The sequence below is a fragment of the Natator depressus genome, chromosome 7 (assembly GCF_965152275.1).
Source record: "Natator depressus isolate rNatDep1 chromosome 7, rNatDep2.hap1, whole genome shotgun sequence".
Taxonomy (NCBI): domain Eukaryota; kingdom Metazoa; phylum Chordata; order Testudines; family Cheloniidae; genus Natator; species Natator depressus.
The window spans coordinates 37,272,321-37,292,740 of NC_134240.1; the positions used below are offsets into that span (position 1 = coordinate 37,272,321).

General features: G+C 36.3%; 1 protein-coding gene across 2 annotated transcripts in view; it reads right to left on the bottom strand.

Moving 5' to 3' along the window:
- PPARG (peroxisome proliferator activated receptor gamma) overlaps positions 1-20,420 on the bottom strand; it is a 108,887-nt gene that overhangs the window by 18,892 nt on the left and 69,575 nt on the right. For both annotated transcript variants that reach the window (XM_074958153.1, XM_074958154.1), the window contains 2 exons: positions 17,229-17,367; positions 6,735-6,934 (listed from right to left, as the gene is read on the bottom strand). In XM_074958153.1, coding sequence (XP_074814254.1) covers positions 6,735-6,934; positions 17,229-17,367 — 339 coding nt within the window. The remainder of the gene's footprint in view (positions 1-6,734; positions 6,935-17,228; positions 17,368-20,420) is intronic.

Sequence of the window (20,420 nt, forward strand, 5' to 3'; positions counted from 1 at the left end):
TCTCTGCTAGATTGAACAGCCCATTATTAAAATATTTGTTCCCCATATAGATACTTACAGACTGTAATCAATTCACCCCTTAACCTTTTGTTTGTTAAGCTAAATAGATTGATCACTATAAGGCATGTTTTCTAATCCTTTAATCATTCATGTGGCTCTTTTTTGAACCCTCTCCAATTTATCAACATCTTTCTTGAATTGAGGACACTAGAACTGGACACAGTATTCCAGCACGGGTTGCATCAGTGCCAAATACAGAGGTAAAATAACTTCTCTACTCCTATGTGAGATTCCCCTGTTTATGCATCCAAGGATTGCATTAGCCATTTTGGTCACAGTTTTACACTGGGAGCTCATGTTAAACTGATTATGCACTATGACCCCCATCCTTTAAGTATGGCCTACATTCTTTATTTCTGCATGTATGCATTTACATTTAACTACATTAAAATGCATATTGTCTGGTTGTGCCCTGCTTACCAAGCAATCCAGATCACTCTAAAATATACAAAAAAATACAAAAGTCTGGTGGCAAAAACTTTTAATACCTTTTAAAGTATTTTATTTGGAACCAGACCTTTAGAAATCAGTCTTGGGAACTGTGCAGTCTCTCTGTGGAATGTATTTGCTATTGTCTTTGACTAGTCTTTTTTGATATTTAAAGTCAGCACAAAAAAATCCTGCTATTCTTTGACAATGCTTCCAAAAATAAAGATTTTAACCTCTTTGCAATGCCACTCCTGCAAAATAATTTACATTGCTCTTGACAAAGGACTCAATGCACCTACCTACAAGCCCATCATACCCATTTGCTTTGTTCCTGGATCTCAGGTTCCTGCTATGAAATAGAAGTAAGATGCCTGAAAATTCTGGGTACTGGCATGTAAATGAGCACACCAAGCATCCCATCTGGTTACATAATTTCTATATCCATTACTACTACAACAAATATCTTTATCTTCCAAACGCAACAAGTTCTTTTCTCTGGGCCACATTCTGATAGCCTTACCTTGGCACTGATTCTTAAAGACTTAACTTCTTGTAATATGGCTTAAAAGCAATTTCAAAGCTATTAGTAGTAGATGGGGTCCCTGCTCATACAATCCACCAGTAAGGGTTTGTCTCCATAAGAACATTGTTTCAATTTAATTAAATCAGTTTAGAAGCCTAGTTAAGCTAAACTGATATGAGGCGCTCTTAAAACTGAAACAAAAGTATCCACATAAGAGAGTTACACCAATTTAATTAAATCAGTATCTAAACCAATTTAGTTAAATTAGCATAATTTTCTTATGTAGAAAAGGCCTAAAACAAAACTGGCTGTGCCATTATGAAAGTGACCAGCTGGCAAACCTAGCAACAGGCCATTCGTTTCAGTCAAAATACAAGACAGTGTAAGATACATCACTAATTGTTTGCCTACAGTTCTATGACAATCGTTTTAATTTCAAGATGTGTGACAGCACATGGTAGGAAAAGGATAGATATGTCTCAAGACTTATTGAACATGTTCTTCCAGTCCTGGCAACAGAGGAATATTTTTCATATAAATAACTGGATGGAATAATGACTCCATGAGTTTAGCCTACTAAACATCTACTTTCATTACTGCTGGGTCACTCGCTTTCATTCTTTCTAGAGATTCCTAGTTGCTCCTCCAGCACCAAACTCAAGAAAAGCATCATGGATAACATCTGTTCCCAGATTACTGTTCTGCTATGCTGATAACAGTACTTCAATGGGGCTCAGCCCACTCATATTACAGAATGAAAAACAAAAAGAGTTGACAATAGCCAAGAAAATATGCAATTTAAAGGCTCAAATGAACTCTGTAACCTGAAGCTTATTTTGCCATGGCTGGTGAGCACTGTACATTCCAGAAGAGGACTTGTTACTTAGTAATTTTAGATTCCACACACTACCTTAGCATATCCAATCATTTTCAGGTGACGCAGATGCTACTGCAATTAAAAAAGGTATAAATTTAAACTGTGCCCATAGTAAACAGTTTGATGTTCTAGAGCACAAAGTCCATTACAGTACAAATAATATAAAAGTTTTAATCATTATTTACTGACTGAGTGCATCCACTCTTTCAGTGGTATGTAAACATGTCCTGAAAAGTGGTAGCAATTATATAGGGGTTTGTCTATTTATGTATTGTTTTATGGCAAAATCTAGCCTGGTGATTGGTTTAAATAGAACATCATGTGATGGTACACTATATACATTGCATGAGCATTGCATCAGCATAATATCCAGGCATTACCAAGTCACTTCCAAAGTCCAGACAGTTATTAATTAACCAGCCAACAAAGCATAGCAGTACAGTTCATTCAGATCTCACACAGCTCTGGAGTATTTCTCAGAATGGAAATTGTGAATGTGCTGTCCTACCACAAATTTGGAACAAATGAAGAAGAGTTCACCCCTAAAAACTCCTACCCAAACTTCATAATGGGCCCAGGGGATGCTGGGTGTTTAGGTCTCAATCCTGCCAACAGTTTTATGTGAATAACTTTACGCCAGTGACTATTACTATTGACCTGAATGTGACTACTCATATACATATAATTATTTGTGTGCATAAGTGTTAGCAGGATCAGAGGCTCAGTCAGTGCTGTTTAGATGTCCAATCAGCATGAACACATTAGATAAAGCAGACAGTTGCTTAGTTTAATATTGACTCTAATTGCATCAGTTTAAGTATGTGAGAACAGCTGGTGGGATTCTTAGTACATAAACTCACACAATTTAGAGTCAAACTCTGTTACATACAATAATGTAACTAAGGTCAGAATCTGGTTTACAGAGTTTAACATGGAAGAATGAGACCAGTTTTTGAAAAAAATGTATAAAGATTCCTTTTATAAGGCAAGAAATTGGAAAATCAGCAGTATACGTTAAAAAAAGACAAAAACAATATAATTAAGTTTGATCCTGCTCTGAGGGCTTAGATGTTAGCTACTATAACCTGGCAGACCTCTCTTGCCCTTGAGTCAGCTAATTAATTCTACCACAAACATATGAGCAGTGAGATCTGAACTCTTATACAAAACAATCATCTCTCTTTCTTACTCATAATAAACTAACAACCAATTATCTATTAAATAAGGCTCTCAACATCCTTTAGAAATAGGGACAATTCTAATTTGCAACTGGGAAGGGACTTTTGGTCCCCAAAATTTTACACTCTTCAATTATGTAGGATTTAAGCAGTCCATGAAAAATAGTTCCCAGCCCTACTGCTCAGGAAGAAAACCTTCTAGTTGTGGACAAGGGTTGCCAATTTTGGTTGGATGTATTCCTGGAGGTTTCATCATATGACATAATCTTTAATTAAAGATTAATCTTTAATTCCTGGAGACTCCAGGACAATCCTGGAGGCTTGATAAGCCTGTTGAGGACTGATGCAGTAGTCTTTGACAGTCTGCAGAGAGACATAAATAATAGCCCCAAGAACTTATTTCTGATCTCAGATACACTGGTGTGTGAATTAAGAGTAACTGAACTGAGTTTAAAACAGAGATAAGAATCAGGCTTTAAGAAAGGTCTGAATTTCCCCTTTTTCTCAATGGGGTATTGAGTCTGAAACCTAACAATTTAAATGCTGATACTGTTAAATGTTTCACTACTGGTTATTTTAACAGAAAGATATGGACAACATCCTTATCCATTGTTGGTGAATACAGTGGCATACATAGGATGAGAGAAAATGCAATCAGGAAAGCTGCTCAACTTCCTAATTTAAAAAAAATGGCACTGCTACAAGTGGTGCAGTGTCTCAGATCAGAACTTTCTCTCCATGAAAGAGAAACTGGCTGCCCTGCCCTAGTTGAATTCTCCCGCCATGCCCAAAGCATGGGACATGAGACACAAAGAAACTACCACTGTGCTTCTCTGCCCTCTGTTCAGGATACGGAGAGGTTGGGGGAAAAACTACTTTCCTTTCAGCATTGTCCTTTACCTACGTGGGCTACTCTCATGCCTGAAGAGCACCAGTCTAGAACTGCTGGTGTCCTTTTCCCTCCCTTTCTCACTGCTCCTTCTGCCAACTGCTTTCCTGCTCACTGCAGAACAGTGAGAAGCTTAAGAGGGAGCTGAAAGAGAGGCAGCGAGAGCAGCTGCAGAGTGAAGCAGCAGGGCTGGAATTCTCTAGGATGAAAGGAATTAAATACCACATATACACATGGAGAAAAGTATCATATGCACAACTTCTATTCTCCCCTCCAACCCCTGCCTGGGATAATCACTGTACATATGGTACCCCATTCAGAACCAGAATATCCCTAGCATAGCAACAGTTTTCTTCTTGCCAGATGCTGATGATCTGTTGGAAAGGCCAGCTCTACACACATTCTGCGCACCTCCCTCTTTTCTACCATATTCCAATGTGTAAGCCTATCTTCTAGAGGCACTGCAGCTAGCTAATTAGACCTCAAAGGCAAGCAAATACAGTAAATGGAATGTGATATTATTAGGGCTGTAAAAAACTGCAAAATATTGTTAGTGAAATTCTTGCTAACATCATTTCACTTAGTCATATGCACCTGATAGTTTGTACGAATGCATCCGATGAAGTGAGCTGTAGCTCACGAAAGCTTATGCTCAAATAAATTTGTTAGTCTCTAAGATGCCACAAGTCCTCCTTTTCTTTTTGTAGATATAGACTAACACGGCTGCTACTCTGAAACCTGTCTTTGTACATGCTGTAATCTGTGCAAGAAAGGGGAGACACACAAATGTCTTGGTAAAAGACTTATCTCTCTTTTTTTTCTGATCTTAGTCGTGTGACGTAGGTCAGGGAGAGAAAAAGTAATACCCATGTCACACGGCACAGATCAGTGGCTGCCGTTAAAGTTTTGATGCAAACCTACATGAACTGACTATTTCATGTGTTTTCTTAATGAAAAGATTTTGGTTTCATAATAGGCCCACTTTAGTGCCCTAATTTTGTGAAAATAGGAGAATTTTTTATTCACATTACAGTGCAAAAACTTGGCAAACTTTGAGACTCTTAATTTTGTTGTCAATGATTCACAAACCTCTGTTCCTTATAATTATTCATAAAATATGTATGCAAAGCTTCTTAAAGTATAAGGAGCAACTTGGCAATGCCCATTTTGATGATTATTCTATACCTGACTGGTTTTTATGGGTTTGATCCAAAGCCTAAATACAGATCCATAAAACAGTTCACTTCCCAAATCAGATACATGCATAGAAGCAAAATTTCTACTAAGCATAATAATACCAAGGCAGGTCAGATTATAACTGTTCTCACTGGCTCTTTTGCAAGTTTAGGGTATGTCTTAACTGCAGAGTTAAGTTATCTCCACTCAAGTTACTGCTTTTGAGTTAGATTAGCTTGAGAGAGAGTGGGCATATTGCAAAATAAAACTTGGGCTGCTATGTCTGCACTGGTGTTACACTTATTCATATGTGGCACTAAAAATTCTTAGGGACATATACCATGGTTCTTTGTTTTGCAGGAAGCTGAACTGCTCTATCAATTCTTTCCCAGTGAACTGTGTGAAAAGTTGTCTGTCCTGGGCACATGCAGGAAGATGTTGGAGGACTAGCGGCATTACAGTGGAGCTAGTCTGAGTCCACACTACAGAACAGTCATGTCAGCAAGTGACAAATTATGCTTTAGCCTATACCTCTTGAGGGGCCAGCCAAATGGAGTTAAAACACTGCCACACTTGAGTGAAGGATTTTTGTGTGTGGATGGTACTTGAGTTTGAGGCACCACTTGAGTTATAACTCGAGTTAACTTTGCAGTGAAGACAAGCCTTTAGTAGCAATCAAAAAGTGTGAAATTCTTTCCTGCCTTAGAAAATATCAAAGAAAATCAAATCAACTGGCCTTAGTGTTGTCCTAACTCACAAACTCCCTGATACTCAGCCTAAGGAAACACATCAACACCAATAGCTGTTATTTTTGGAAAAGTTTTTATCCCATGTAGTTGAATGATGATAAAACAAAATTCCACTGTGTTTAATAGGATGTCATAGATGCATACTTTTATACTGATTTACAGAGATATTGCTGTATAATAAAAAAGATCTTTACATGTTGCATTTTTTAAGGGAACCCACAAATACATATACATTTATTACTAACTTACACATATATTCCTATAATGCGTTTCCTTAAAATTTAAGTTTTAGCACCACAGGATACTGAACTAACCAAGATAACTAACTTAAATTCAGGAACACACCATTATATCTTAGGAACAAGCAGTATATTTGTGGGGAGTGGGTGACAGTGCTGGTTCTGTGAATCATTCAACATTACGAAGCAGGAAACCAAGGAGGGTATGACTATTATGGGTTTAGAGCATATCTTGGGTTCACAGCTGGTACTGGTAATACACTACTCTATGGATGCTTGTAATAGTACTGCAGCCTATCCTCTAACAGATAGACCTATTACAGAGATAATGTGTAAGATAAATTATGGTGGAGGACAGGGGAAATAGGAAGAATGGATCGAGGAGTACAAAAAGGTTAAGATGACCTTCAAATTCTTGTACTGATTTCAAGTATTTTACTAGGTGAACTTGGAGATTTTTCAAATTATATTTACTTATCCTATCTAAAAACATTTCCTGTGTTTCAGACACAGCTTGAAATATGTAACTGCCAACAGCAAAGGGTTGGGTTTTTTTAGTGTGTTGTCAATGTGGTAAATCATTTACTTAAAAAAAAAAAACAGAGAAAACTAACTGATTTGTCTGTCGTTTTTCCTGTCAAGATCGCCCTCGCCTTGGCTTTGGTCAGAGGGAAGGACTTTATGTATGAGTCATACAAGTTCTTGGCAAGGGCTCGAAGATCAGCCGACTCTGGGTTTAACTGGTCGATGTCGCTGGAAATCTCTGCCAAGAGCTTCTCCTTCTCAGCTTGTGGCATTCGCCCAAACCTGATAGCTGAAGAAGACAAATTGTTACATTAGTCACAGCTGCACCTGAACACAAATATATTTTTAAAATAATATTTTCTGTCACCTCTCATAATGAGCATTCCAGAGTTTAATTTTCATTCAGAGTGCTTAGACAAGTGGCAGGAAAATGACTTCACCCAATAGAGTAGACAAGCAGTTGAAAGGGTTCAGAGAATTGTCATAAGAACAAAACTAAAGGAGGAAACAATCTGGATACCATACAGTCAGCTAGGATGCCCTTGTGAAAAGGTGTCAAGTTCTAGGAGCCTGCATGGAAATCCAGAGCTATTCTTCTGACTCATCTGGCAGTCAGATCAGGTGAGTCTGATTAATCCCAACTCATGAGGATAAAAAATGGAGAGTAAGTAAAGACAATGTTGTCTGTTGGACCAAGTGCAGGATTAAAAGTCAGGAAGTCCTGAGTTTTAATCCTGATTCACTCATTGTGTGATTTTAGGCAAAAAGGGAATGCTTACCTACTTCACAGAAGTGTTGTGAGAATCAATTAGTTAATATCTATATAGTGATTAATATATAAAGTACTATAAAATGTTATTCTGAGAGCAATTAAGGGGTCAAACAGGAGGTCTTTCAGATGAAATCCCTAGAAACAACAATTTTAGAAGGCAGCTTGACAGAAGGTTGCTAGTTGCCCTTAAGTTAATAATAAAGGAAACCCACGGAGGGGTGAGATTTGAATGCTAACTCTGTCTGTATGTGTGCTGGGTTGACAGAGTGGCGAAGGACTCGCCTTCTCACAATACCTCACAACTACCCAACTCAAATGTAAGGCAGGATACAAGGCACACATCTTTACAATTTATAAGTGTGTACCATCCAAAGGACTGTTTACACACATGGGCAATGATTCTGAAAAATCTTTCAAATAAGCCAATAAGATATGTTTCCTAACAGACTATTTTTTTACAATATATAGATTTCAGTAAATTGAATTAAATCTATATGACCCTTAAGAAAATAAGACAGAAAGAGCATCAAAGTGAAAAAGATAAAAAAAAAAAATCCAAGGAAAAAAGTTTGTGGTGTTGGTTTAGGAACAGGTAAAAAAAAAAACCCTATAAAAAAAGATTTTCCAATTGTCAATGTCTTCTCCCTTTAAAGGTAAAAACATTGTTAGCTTAGTACTTCCAAATGGCTAAACTGGGGACACTTCCTTTGGATTATGCTTGCCTCTTTCCTGTTATGAGAAAACATGGAATACTCCTTTTTACACTGGTGTTGTTGGGCCAGAAATAGCACTTTCATAAAACTCAAAATAATCTTTGATGACACAAAAGCATACAAAGCCATTTAGCACCTGTATCACTGACTGACTCTCACTTCATGACTGCTAGAGGTGGCTTGTTTGCTCTCACAGTTCCATCACAGTTCCCTTGCAGTAAACTCTATCACCAAGAGAAACATGCTGCATATCTCATATCTCTGCGGGTGTCCCCTGAGTTCACATTTCAGAATAAAATCAGAATGGAAGGGAACCTAGCAGGTCATTAGGGACCACTTAACACATTCTATATTTAGACTTTTTCCTGAATATGTCCCCTGCCTACAATTTCTTCATATGGAAACATCTGAATAATTGCCAATTTATATTTGTTTTGGACTGGAATCCACGTTACCGTCTTTTTTCCCCCCACAGGGATAGTAAATGGACTTAGTCAGCTACCAGCAACAGTTTCCAGTGACACTTCATTGCCAATCCTCTTGATTTCTTATAGTTTAGGAAAAGCTTTCTCCAAAATCCCAGATTTTAAAAGATTTAAAGAAAAAAAAGTACTATACATGAATCTGAATGACTACAGCGGAAATGATGGCTCAAAGAGATTAACACAGTTCTGTCAGGGTGAAATGCCCAAATCCTGCATAAAAGAATGTGTACTCAGGTTTGGGGTTGGTATCCTGTGTAATGGTTGTGAGAACAAAATCTATCTTTTATCAACCTAGGGACAGACTTTATTGTAGTCTTTGGGGTGCTGCCCCCGCTACATCCCTGATCAGCACCTACCAGATACTGTAAACTGAATAAGATTGTATCCAATGCCTTCTTGCCTCACCTGGCCCCAAACAGACATCTTGTTTGTTAGCACATTGAGAGTTGGCCTGTAGCCCATCTTCCCAATGCAGAGGGCTTGATTCAAGGGCCATTGAAGTCAATGGGAGTCTGTTGACTTCAGTGGGCTTTGGATCAGGCCTAGGAAGATCAGAGCCCCTTCTGTGTTACTGTTCCACCCCATACTCACATGAGAAGGGGAAAAGTGAGGCCTCTATAGCAGGAGGGGTTTGCACGGGCCTTCTACTGACAAGTGAATTTCATCGGAAGAGACTAGAATTGTGGATGGACAGGAAAGGCAAGTGATTGAAAAAAATTACTCATCAAACTAACAAAAGAATTTAGATTCACACCTAGTGAAAATCCACTAAAGTCACTGAAATCTTGAAATCAATGGAGACAATACCAGAGACAAATTCAGTTCAAAGTGCTTAAATAAATACTTGTAATTAAAAGCAGGGAATTGGTTTTATAATTGAACTAGATACTGCCGATACTATCTGTGTATCAAGAAATCTTGAAACTCTTATTTGTCATTGTAAGTTATTTATCTCAGGAATCATAAAACTGAGGTTTCGGACAATATGCTAGGGTAGTTTATCCTGAATCACTTAAAGTTTCCCACACTATGATTTTCCTTGTACTCCTCATTTTTGAGCTTTGTAACACAGTCAAGACTTGACATGTTGAGGTTCTATGATCTGAGGTTTTATAAGAAATCTTGTTTTTCTGGCTATTTAAGGACAGCTTTACTGTTAATCACCGACCAGTACTAATGATTTGTTTATATATATAACAAAGATGTCAATGCATTTAATACAGTATTTATACAACGAGACCTCATATTAGATTGTTATATAATGCTTTAGGTCTCACTTGTGCAGATGTGTTCCAGTATTGAGTAATTAAGGCCACATTTAATAAAAAGGGTCAAATTAGTATAATTATATTACAGGTAAAGTGTAATACTGTGTACATAATACAGATAGCCTTTATACACAAGGTACACTATACCATATGACTTTATAAAAATTGTCATAGGGAAAACCAAATCCAACATGACATTTAAGACTCTTGCTAGGGGCAGGAAAGGCTTATGAAAAGTGAATAAAATACAATAGAACCTCAGAGTTATGAACACTATGGGAATGGAGGCTGTTCGTATCACTGAACAAAATGTTATGGTTGTTCTTTCAAAAGTTAACAACTGAACGTTGACTTCATAGCGCTTTGAAACTTAACTAAGCAGAAGAAAAATGCTGCTTTTAACCATCTTAAATGAAATGAACACGGAAACAGTTTCTTTATCTTGTCAAATCTGTTTTTAAACTTTTCCTTTATCTTTTTAGTAGTTTACGTTTAACACAGTACTGTACTGTATTTGCTTTTTTTTTTGGCTCTGCTGCTGCTTGATTGCACACTTCCGGTTCCAAATGAGGTGTGTGACTGACCAATCAGTTCGTAACACTTGTGTTCGTAACTCTGAGGTTCTACTGTACATTTTGAACAGGGAACCAGAGTGATTAGTGCTGTGAAATTCACATTTTCATTAAAGTCTCCTTGTCCTCTAATAAACCAGGTTACAGGCTTTAAATAATGTCAGACCTCTGACAATTAGTAGGATTATGTTTTATGATTAATTTGTCCACTTTTTAAACATATTTGTTCATTTTGCAAGAACCTCACCATGTCAGAGAAGAGTCTTGCAATGCTCTGGTGCCTTTTTAGGGCTTTTGCCAACAAGTTCGACTTTCCCTGCCCCTCACCTCTCTTTTAAAGAAGGATTTATAAATTGATGATACAGCTTAAATGAGGTCTGGCAGGTTACTAAAGGACATTTTCTAACTCCCAAAAGCCAAATAAGAGGCAATATTGGTGTTAAAATTAAGGATCTTGGATGCAAAGGGAAATCATAATAATACATTTGTTTAGATCAGTAGTGGTATGTGTAATAGCTGTAGCATTAATCACATATACAAAATATCTACTGTTAGAAACTCATGCTTCAGTATGGATATTGATAATGTGTTCACCACTGTAGTAACTGAGTGCATGTGGTGCCACTGGCTGGATGTACTTAGAGCCCAATTCTGAAAAGTGGGGGACTGCCTCTTGAGACACGAAGAGAAGTGGAATTCAGAGGGAGTATCTTCACAGGAGATACTCAGCAACTCACAAGAACAGGACCTTAGAGGGTATTTCACCTTCCTATCCAGGGTAGGTGCTGATCACCACTGAAAACAGAATACCAGAGTAGATGGACAAACTGTCTGTTCTGTTATGGTAATTCCTTTGTTCCTAAGCTATTTTGCTGTATATGTACGCAATACATTCATAACAAGGCACATGATATCTTTAACAATCTGAGAATATCAGATATAAATGCTATGAACTCACTTCCTGAAGCATGCTATTGCCTCTAAAAAATAATGGCAATAAAGCGTGGCTAAGAAATATAGCTCTACTGGATACAAATATTGAGGCCCCATTCCTCACTTACACAAGTAGTCTCACTGGTTTCAATGGGACTATTCTCAGGAGTCAGGGTTTGCAGGATCACACTCATGATTTTGAAATCTCACTAACAAAAGCTGTCCTTTTATACAGACTATTTTTATACAAAGGGAGAAGAAAAATGGACACTATAATACTTCCCCTTGGTGAATTAAATATTCACTTAGCTCTAAAATTTTCATACCCTTCTCCAAGATTTTAAACAACAGGATTTAATTTTATTTTATACTAGATAATCCCTCAGTGTCAAAGTTTTTACACCAAATCTCAACTGAAAGTCACTTAATTGATCTTTCATTTTAGGGTCTATCCAGACTAGGGAAAGCTACTTTATTAAAGTAGAGTTGCTTAACACAGGTATTTTGATAAGATCAAGCAATATTTACCCTGCTTATACTTTGGTTAGTTGGTCCCTTTATAGTGTCTAAAACTTGCACTCTGTTGTACGTAGATAGGCCTTTGTTTGTAGCTCACTTAAGGATGTGTACATATATTTTGAGATTAAAAGACAACATAAATTCTAGTTCCTAAGGACATGGTTTTTTTATTTTATACAAGTAAAACTCTCTCATGCTCTACATCCAAACTGACTGAGCAGTGTCTCAGAGCTATAGTCAGTTTACGAGTATGCTAGGAAGAAATTAATATAGTTCTTTAAACAAAAAAAACAAACTAACAAGCAAACAAAAACTTAATTGAAATATTAGGATCATTTCAAAATGGAGACTGATTTTCCATGAGAGGACAATCGCCATTAAGCTGTACAAATAATACTATTGTTAAGACTAATGATACTATTTTAAGACTAAAAATAATACTATTTTAAGACTAAAAAAGAAACCAGACTGGAATAAGGACCTTGCTAGAAATTCCAATACTGGTGAATTGGTTAATGCTCATTGGTTCAAGACTATTAATACAAACCAGTATGACGCAATTTTTAATTTGAAAATGTCTGGCAGCTTTCCCATATAACAATCTGCCACTGCACAGATCCTGTCGGTACAGATGCGTCACGAAAGGAGCCTGTTGTTGGTTTTGCAGTAGAAAATTAAAGCACAGCAATACTATGGTGTTTTTAAATATGGATCCAGTCCTGCAAACCTTGACTCCTGTGAGTAGTAGTTTGTCTTGCAGGTAGTCCCATAAAAGTCAATGATATTACTCATGTATGTGTTTGTAGGACGGGGCCTTATATTAGTCATTTTCATTGCAAAATAACATCATTGTGTAATGCTGCCAGCTCTCTGTTGAAAATTTTAAACAACACATGCCTATTGGTATTTCACTCTGGTAAAGTCATGAACAATTTATATTGTGTTTATTTTTCCCGGCAAAAATATGTAATAAACTAGCAGCACCACGGGATTAAAAAGTTGCTGAGGTAAAACTATTGATGGAATGAGGGTATTTAAATATATTTATGGCTATGTATCTCCAACAAATGGAAACCAATTTGGCTCTGGGAAGTGGGTACACCTTACTTTAAATCCTGGTGCTATACTTACAGAAATGGACAAGTGTTTGCATTAGCCTAGGGATATGTCCATAGGTAGCACAGGAATTCACTTTGATTTTATTTACAGTTAATTATTTTGAGTAGATGAATTCTTTTACGTTTCATTTATTTTCTTTTGCTTGGGATAATGATACTTTGAGATCTCCTTTGAGTTCTGTGAATGAAAAGTGCTATAGTATTATTTTTAGTATTTAAATTGCTATTTAAATTTAAAATATTTTTTTCTTTGCAACTTCCAAATTTAATTTGTTTGGTTTCTTCTTCTTTCAAAAATGTATAATTTACAAAGAGATGTCAAAAAGCCTTGTGGAAAATGAAGTTGCATCAGAAATGGTCACTTTTTTCTTTTTTCATAAATTGGAAATTTTGGGTGAGCTTGATTGGTTGTGAACTGGTCAAGGAGAAGTGCTTTATCAAAGTTTTATAAAGGCTGTTTGCATAAAAATCACAAGAAAAAGTACCATAAGGGAGACTCTGTGTCTCTGCTGATCAATAAGGTTGAACGCTTCTATCCGTTTTTCAATGTGCCTGTGATTTTATGAATGTGAATGTATTTATGTATAATTTAATTTAGAGTTAAATACCAGTGGCATAGGGGAAAAACATATCAAATGACACATGAGGGAAGCTGTATATAATTTGATATTTATTTTCAAAGAATATTTTGAAGTAGAAAAGACTCAGGTTTCGTATTGTCAGCTTGACTGCAAATATTAAATGTCTTTTTTTAAAGATACAATTAATTGTAATTCCTGTTTTCTAAATGAAAACAGAAATAGTACAGCTGGACATACCATAGAATTATCCAACAAGTGATAATTCACTAAAAGGCTAGGGTAGGCTAGGCTTTGTTACTTTGAAACAAAATTAACATACAGAATCTTGTCAGTCAGACTTTTGATGGGAATATTACTGTTCACTTTTTTTCCTCAAACTCATGCATGCTGCATTCATAATTCAATTAAATACAACAAACAACAAAGCCAATTCCTAACATATAGTGTTGTTAGGCTAACATTAAACAAACCAGGACTATCTTCTCCTATTCTCCTATCAGAGCATGTATCAGCTAACCAGTTAATCAAGACAGTGGGCAGGAGCTATCTCCTATTGGCCTGAATGCCCACCACCAGTTCAACAATCCATTGCATAAGGGTTAGTGCCTATCAGACCACATACACATTGGTTCAACAAACGAGAGTATAAAGAGTATTCCTGCTACTATCAGAATTTGTATGTACCAGTGAGGACCCAAGCCTGTTTCTCTGGAGTCAATGGCTAAACTCTTATTGACTTCACTGTGAGCACAAGCTGGCACTTACGGTTTTCTGTGCTCTATCTATCTTTGGGACTTATATAGCTGGTCATCACCACAGTACTTGAGTGCCTTCCATGTAAAATTGCTATAGATTAGCAATAGTGAAGTCCATAATGGTCTTCATGGAGTCTCCCCTCTTCCCTCTTGTCAGGGTATAAAAAGTTAGCTTTGGATAAAGTTGTTTTTTGTGTGTGTTTGTTAGTAAAATTAAAAAAAAAAAGTGAAAAAACCAAACTATCTTATTTTTGGGGAGATGGAAGGAACCTCACTGTTGTGAATGTCATTTGTTGTTAGCCTAACAATAATTGCTTTTTGCTTTTTTTCTTCTAAATTTGTGGATGCAGCATGGATTGGTAAATATTAACACAATGGACCTTTCAAATAGGTCCCCTTTTAAAGGGTCCCTATAAATCACAAGTTTACATAAAGACACAATTAATTTAAGTAAGGAGTTCTGGTGAAATTATAATCCAGGAGAATTAAACTCCTTAAACAAAGGATCTGTCACCAGAACCTCACAATGCATTTTTCCTGCAGTAAATTGCTTCACATTTTGGTAACAACATACAGTTAGAAAGTTTTGCTACGAAATAGTCTCAATTTACAATGCGTAGTCTAAACTACAGTATTATAATAATATCAGTGACATAGTATCAATAGTTATGAGAGTAAAATGCCACATCAAGATAAATTATTTTTTATTCTCTGTTTCTCTGGACAAAGCTACAATACTCATCCTCCCCTGCCACCAAGTAGTGCTTTACAAAAGAAGTTGCCATATGTACTTTTTTTGTCTCTGACAGGAGCTGACTTTGTGTAAATTGTAATTTCAGTGAGAAAGAAAATTTAAGCAAGCTTCTGATTAAAATTACGGGAACCCCTGATGAGAGATACATAGCAATAGAAGATGAACAACTGTGGGTTAAACAGTGTCTAGTGATTATGGATAGAGAAGGAAAGGAAAACAACATTCAAAGCATGAGAATACTTTTTTAACCACCACTCAAATGTTACAAAATGTGACAAAATGTGGTTAGGATCCCACCTCCTGAAAGTGAGCTATTTATATATTTTGCAATAACATATCAATGCTAAATATCTTCATGACTTGGAACCTTCAGACCCAATGAGTCGCATTCTACATGGGTATAAAATCCAGAGAAATTCAATGGCATTACTCCAGTATACACTGTTGCAAAAGAGATCAGAATTTGGCCCAGTGTGTGTGGTGGCTTCCAGTCCAGTTTTGCATTTCTATATGTCCTCACAGCATGAGGCTTTGTCTTTAAAGGCACAAATTTAATCTTTTATTGTCAAATCTATTTTTTAATTTATACATGGCAAGGGGACCTTCTGCCACGGAGCAATATAAAGATATCCTGCCTAGCAAAATAGGGAAAGATATCACTTAAGAAGATCTGAGTGCCTGAAAATATACACTATTGGCAAAATTCTCCCTTGGACATGCACGTGGCTCACTCTGACATCAGTGGAAGCCTACAAGAGTATCTGGCACACGTCTTGAAAATAATAATAGCAGCTCTCTCCCCTTGCCCCGCCTCCCCCGAGAACATGGTAAAATTACTATAAAAATACCCAGAGAAGTATTTTCAAAATGAGATTTATTTTTAAGAGTTACTGTTGCATCCCAGAAACTTGAAAACCATATTTTCCATTAGGAAAACATTTCCCATACCAATGTATTCACTAAATTCACTGTATTAACTTCAGAAACCACAGTTAAGCTTTCCTCTTGGGAACAGTGCACTAATTTTTTTATACTGAGAATAATGAAAGTCCTAAAAAAAACACAGAGAAATTATTTTCCCAGTCATGTTTGCAATTCTTTACTCTTAGAATTACATAAGTCTCTATGTTATGACATTTAATTCCTGTTTTTACTTGGCTTTGCCAAGAAAAAAGAGTGAAGAATCTTCATATGGCTCTCTCCCTTCGAAGCAAATTGAAATTATTATTATTTACACACTTTTGGTAAGTTCCACACTACACAGAATATATTTTCCAGAATTAAGGTGAATCCTCACTGGTTTTGGCCCTAAATGCAAAAGGCTGGTGTGTTAAGGTATACAGCACAATTTAGACAGGAACTAATACAGTTAAGCAAAGAAAGATAAACAGTTGCACTAGTGATAATTACATGAAGAATGAAAAAAATGCTTCATTAATTTGTTAAGGCCACAAATGATGGAGGATATAAAAACAGTTATCATATTACTGATCATTGCAGATCTCCTCTTACTGTCAACCCTGTTGTCTCTAGTCCTGTAATAAGACTGCAAGCTCTTCAGGGAAGGGACCATCTCTTTGTAATACAGTAGAATCTCAGAGTTACAAACACCTTGGGAATGGAGGTTGTTCGTAACTCTGAAATGTTCATAACTCTGAACTCTGGTTGTTCTTTCAAAAGTTTACAGCTGAACATTGACTTCACAGCGCTTTGAAACTTTACTATGCAGAAGAAAAATGCTGCTTTTAATTTAAATGAAATAAACATGGAAACGATTTCTTTCCTTGTCAAATCTTTTTTTAAACTTTCCCTTTATCTTTTTAGTAGTTTAGTAGTTTATGTTTAACACAGTACTGTATTGTATTTGCTGTTTTTTCGGTCTCTGTTGTTGCCTGATTGCATACCTCCGGTTCCAAATGACGTGTGTGGTTGACCAGTCAGTTCGTAACTCTGGTGTTTGTAACTCTGAGGTTCTACTGTATGCTTGTGTAGTGCCTGTCACAATGTGGCTGGGGCTTCTAGCCGTACAAATAATAAATAATAATCTAATTTGTGATTTTTTTCAGATCAAATACTATATTTTTCAGTATGTGCTGACAATTCATGTACTTACCATTATGTGACATGCCAACTGCAAGGCATTTCTGAAATCTGCAATACTGACATTTATTCCTGCTTTTCTTATGAATGCGACAATTCAGATCACATCTGTCATAGATTAGCTTTAACCTGATTGTTCTTCGAAAGAAACCCTGCAATAAAAATAAAGGCATGGAAAAGGATCAGTCTAAAATATCTTCCAGTGCCTCTGCCTCATTTGAAAGGCAGATTCCACTGCACTGAATATACTGTAGCTACCTTTATTTTAGAATGTGTATTAGAACTTTCCCATTTTAAGGTTCTCCACATTTTCAAAATATCAGAACTCATTACCAGATGTAAGAAAAATTCTATGGATCATAGCAAACCCAATCCACTCTCTGAATCCAGGAGTTTAAAAAAGAATGATATGCAAATGTATCTGGATCGGTTGCACACTCTCCAGTTTAAAGAACTACTGTTGGTGCCTCATGGAAAACATTATAAAATATTCCATGAAGAAAGACATTCTACTTCTGCATCATATATTTTCTGTCTTTATTTCCACAGTTCTTTTTACAGCATGAAAGAACTTACTACTACATGCAGGCCCTCCTAAGCCACTGCTGCTTATGCCTCACCTGAACCCATACTTCTCTATTAATTACATTAGAATTTAATTTCCATCTTCCCATTCTTTTAATTCAAGCAAATCATTCCCATCCAAGCAAATCATAAGATTGTGGGATAGTTGTTGGTTTAGTTATTTTCTCTAAATACCTCTGCTTCTTCATTATCTTCAAATGTTTTTTATTGTTGGAGGCCCATGTACTTACAGAATATTTATTTTCCTTCATTTATTCTATTTCTTTGGCTGTTTTTATTGCTAAACTATTATTGTAGTATTTATTTCCAGGATCTGTTTATGTTTGAAACGTTCAGTTTGCTCTTATTGTTTTGAATTTACAGGTCTTCAAAATATACAAGCACCTGAAAATTCTAAAATTGGTGTGATAGCCAGGATAACTACTGCAAAGTACAATGTAGCCCTGTAAAGAGACAAAGTTTTGCTGGTCATTATGGAAATTCATAATCATGTCTTTTCAGAACACTTTTTTTAACTTGAAGCCTTATAGGGGTTGAAACACAAGCAGAAAAAATATTTTGGTTTACACGGTTGTTTAGATTTTAGCATCCATTCTAAATTCTACAGCTAGATGAACGTTTTTTGCTGGTTAGGAACAATGTAAATAATATCCAATGAATGCACATGTATGATTTTTTAAAAATCCCATTACATTGCAGCAATAGGACAGTCCAAAGGCAGTGTATTTCTTAACAGATTATTGTACTTGCTGGATTAGACTGGGATTGTCTTTGACTAAGACCACATGGCATGTGCAATATTTGCCGATAATTAAACTGCTGGTCATATCTCATGGTTTAGAGTTGTATTCTCAGATCATTCATATGCAGTTTATTTTAATAAGGCATGTCCAAGTTTATTACAGTTCCTTCCTTGTTACAGCTAGTTTTTCTCACAGTTCAGTAAGCACTGTGCTGGGCTGTAAGCACTGTGCTGACTTCTTGTTTATATATTTGACTGTGACCGTAAGTAATCAATAACAGATGTATTGCTCTTCTGGGGATTTCTCGTAGATTCACAATTTAATCCTTTGAGTTTTTGTTTAAAACCAGAGCAGGTCTGTGCCTCTGTAATCCACTATTACTGAGGATAGTGTAGCCCTACAACACTCACTTATCCTTTTGGTCTTGTACACTCTAAACATAGCTGGCATCAGTGGGTGCTTTGAAAGGGAGTAAATGAATTTTTAAAGTCATAGGGCCTGATTCACCAATGCCCTTCGATCGTGTGTAGCCATTTACAACTGTGCAAAGGGTATAAAATGAAAATCAGAAGAATATAGCCTGAATGTTAAATTGCCTAGAGATTGACTAAAAAATTAAATTATGTAAGAGCCTGATCTTGCTTCCATTAGAATAAATTCAGATTTTATGAGTGACTTCAATGACAGCAGGATTGGGACACCATCTCTTTTCATTGACCAAACTGGGAAAATAAATGAATAGCATAAAAATAAATGAACAGCAGAAAAATAAATCAATAGCATAAATAACAAAAATTAAACTAGATTTTAAAATCCTTTGATTTTTAATATAAAGTTCTGTTTGTAATATATGAAAGGCAATTTGTTTTAAATAAATATTTTTTAACATGACAGTGCCTTTTTAAACAGAACACAGATCTCATATTTTATTGAGTGATTCTTCAGAATCTCACAAGGCCATACTTATGTATCCTTTGTGATCTATATGATTTTGCATAGAATCCCTATGCATAGTAATTCCATGCTCAAATAATAATATAGCAGCAGGGATATATTACCAACCACCTGACCAGGATGGTGATAGTGACTGTGAAATGCTCAGGGAGATTAGAGAGGCTATTAAAATAAAAAACTCAGTAATAATGGGGGATTTCAACTATCCCCATATTGACTGCGTACATATCACCTCAGGACGGGATGCAGAGATAAAGTTTCTTGATACCTTAAATCACTGCTTCTTGGAGCAGCTAGTCCTGGAACCGACAAGAGGAGAGGCAACTCTTGATTTAGTCCTAAGTGGAGCACAGGATCAGGTCCAAGAGGTAAATACAGCTGCACTGCTTGGTAATAGCGACCATAGTATAACTAAATATAACTTCCCTCTGGCGGGGAAAACACCACAGCGGCCCAACACTGTCGCATTTAATTTCAGAAAGGGGAACTATACAAAAATGAGGAGGTTAGTTAAACAGAAATTAAAAGGTACAGCACCAAAAGTAAAATCCCTGCAAGCTGCATGGAAACTTTTTAAAGACACCATAATAGAGGCTCAATTTAAATGTATACCCCAAATTAAAAAACATAGTAAGAGAACCAAAAAAGAGCCACCGTGGCTAAACAACAAAGTAAAAGAAGCAATGAGAGGCAAAAAGGCATCCTTTAAAAAGTGGAAGTTAAATCCTAGTGAGGAAAATAGAAAGGAGCATAAACTCTGGCAAATGAAGTGTAAAAATATAATTAGGAAGGCCAAAAAAGAATTTGAAGTACAGCTAGCCAAAGACTCAAAAAGTAATAGCAAACAATGTGTTAAGTACATCAGAAGCAGGAAGCCTGCTAAACAACCAGTGGGGCCACTGGACGACCGAGATGCTAAAGGA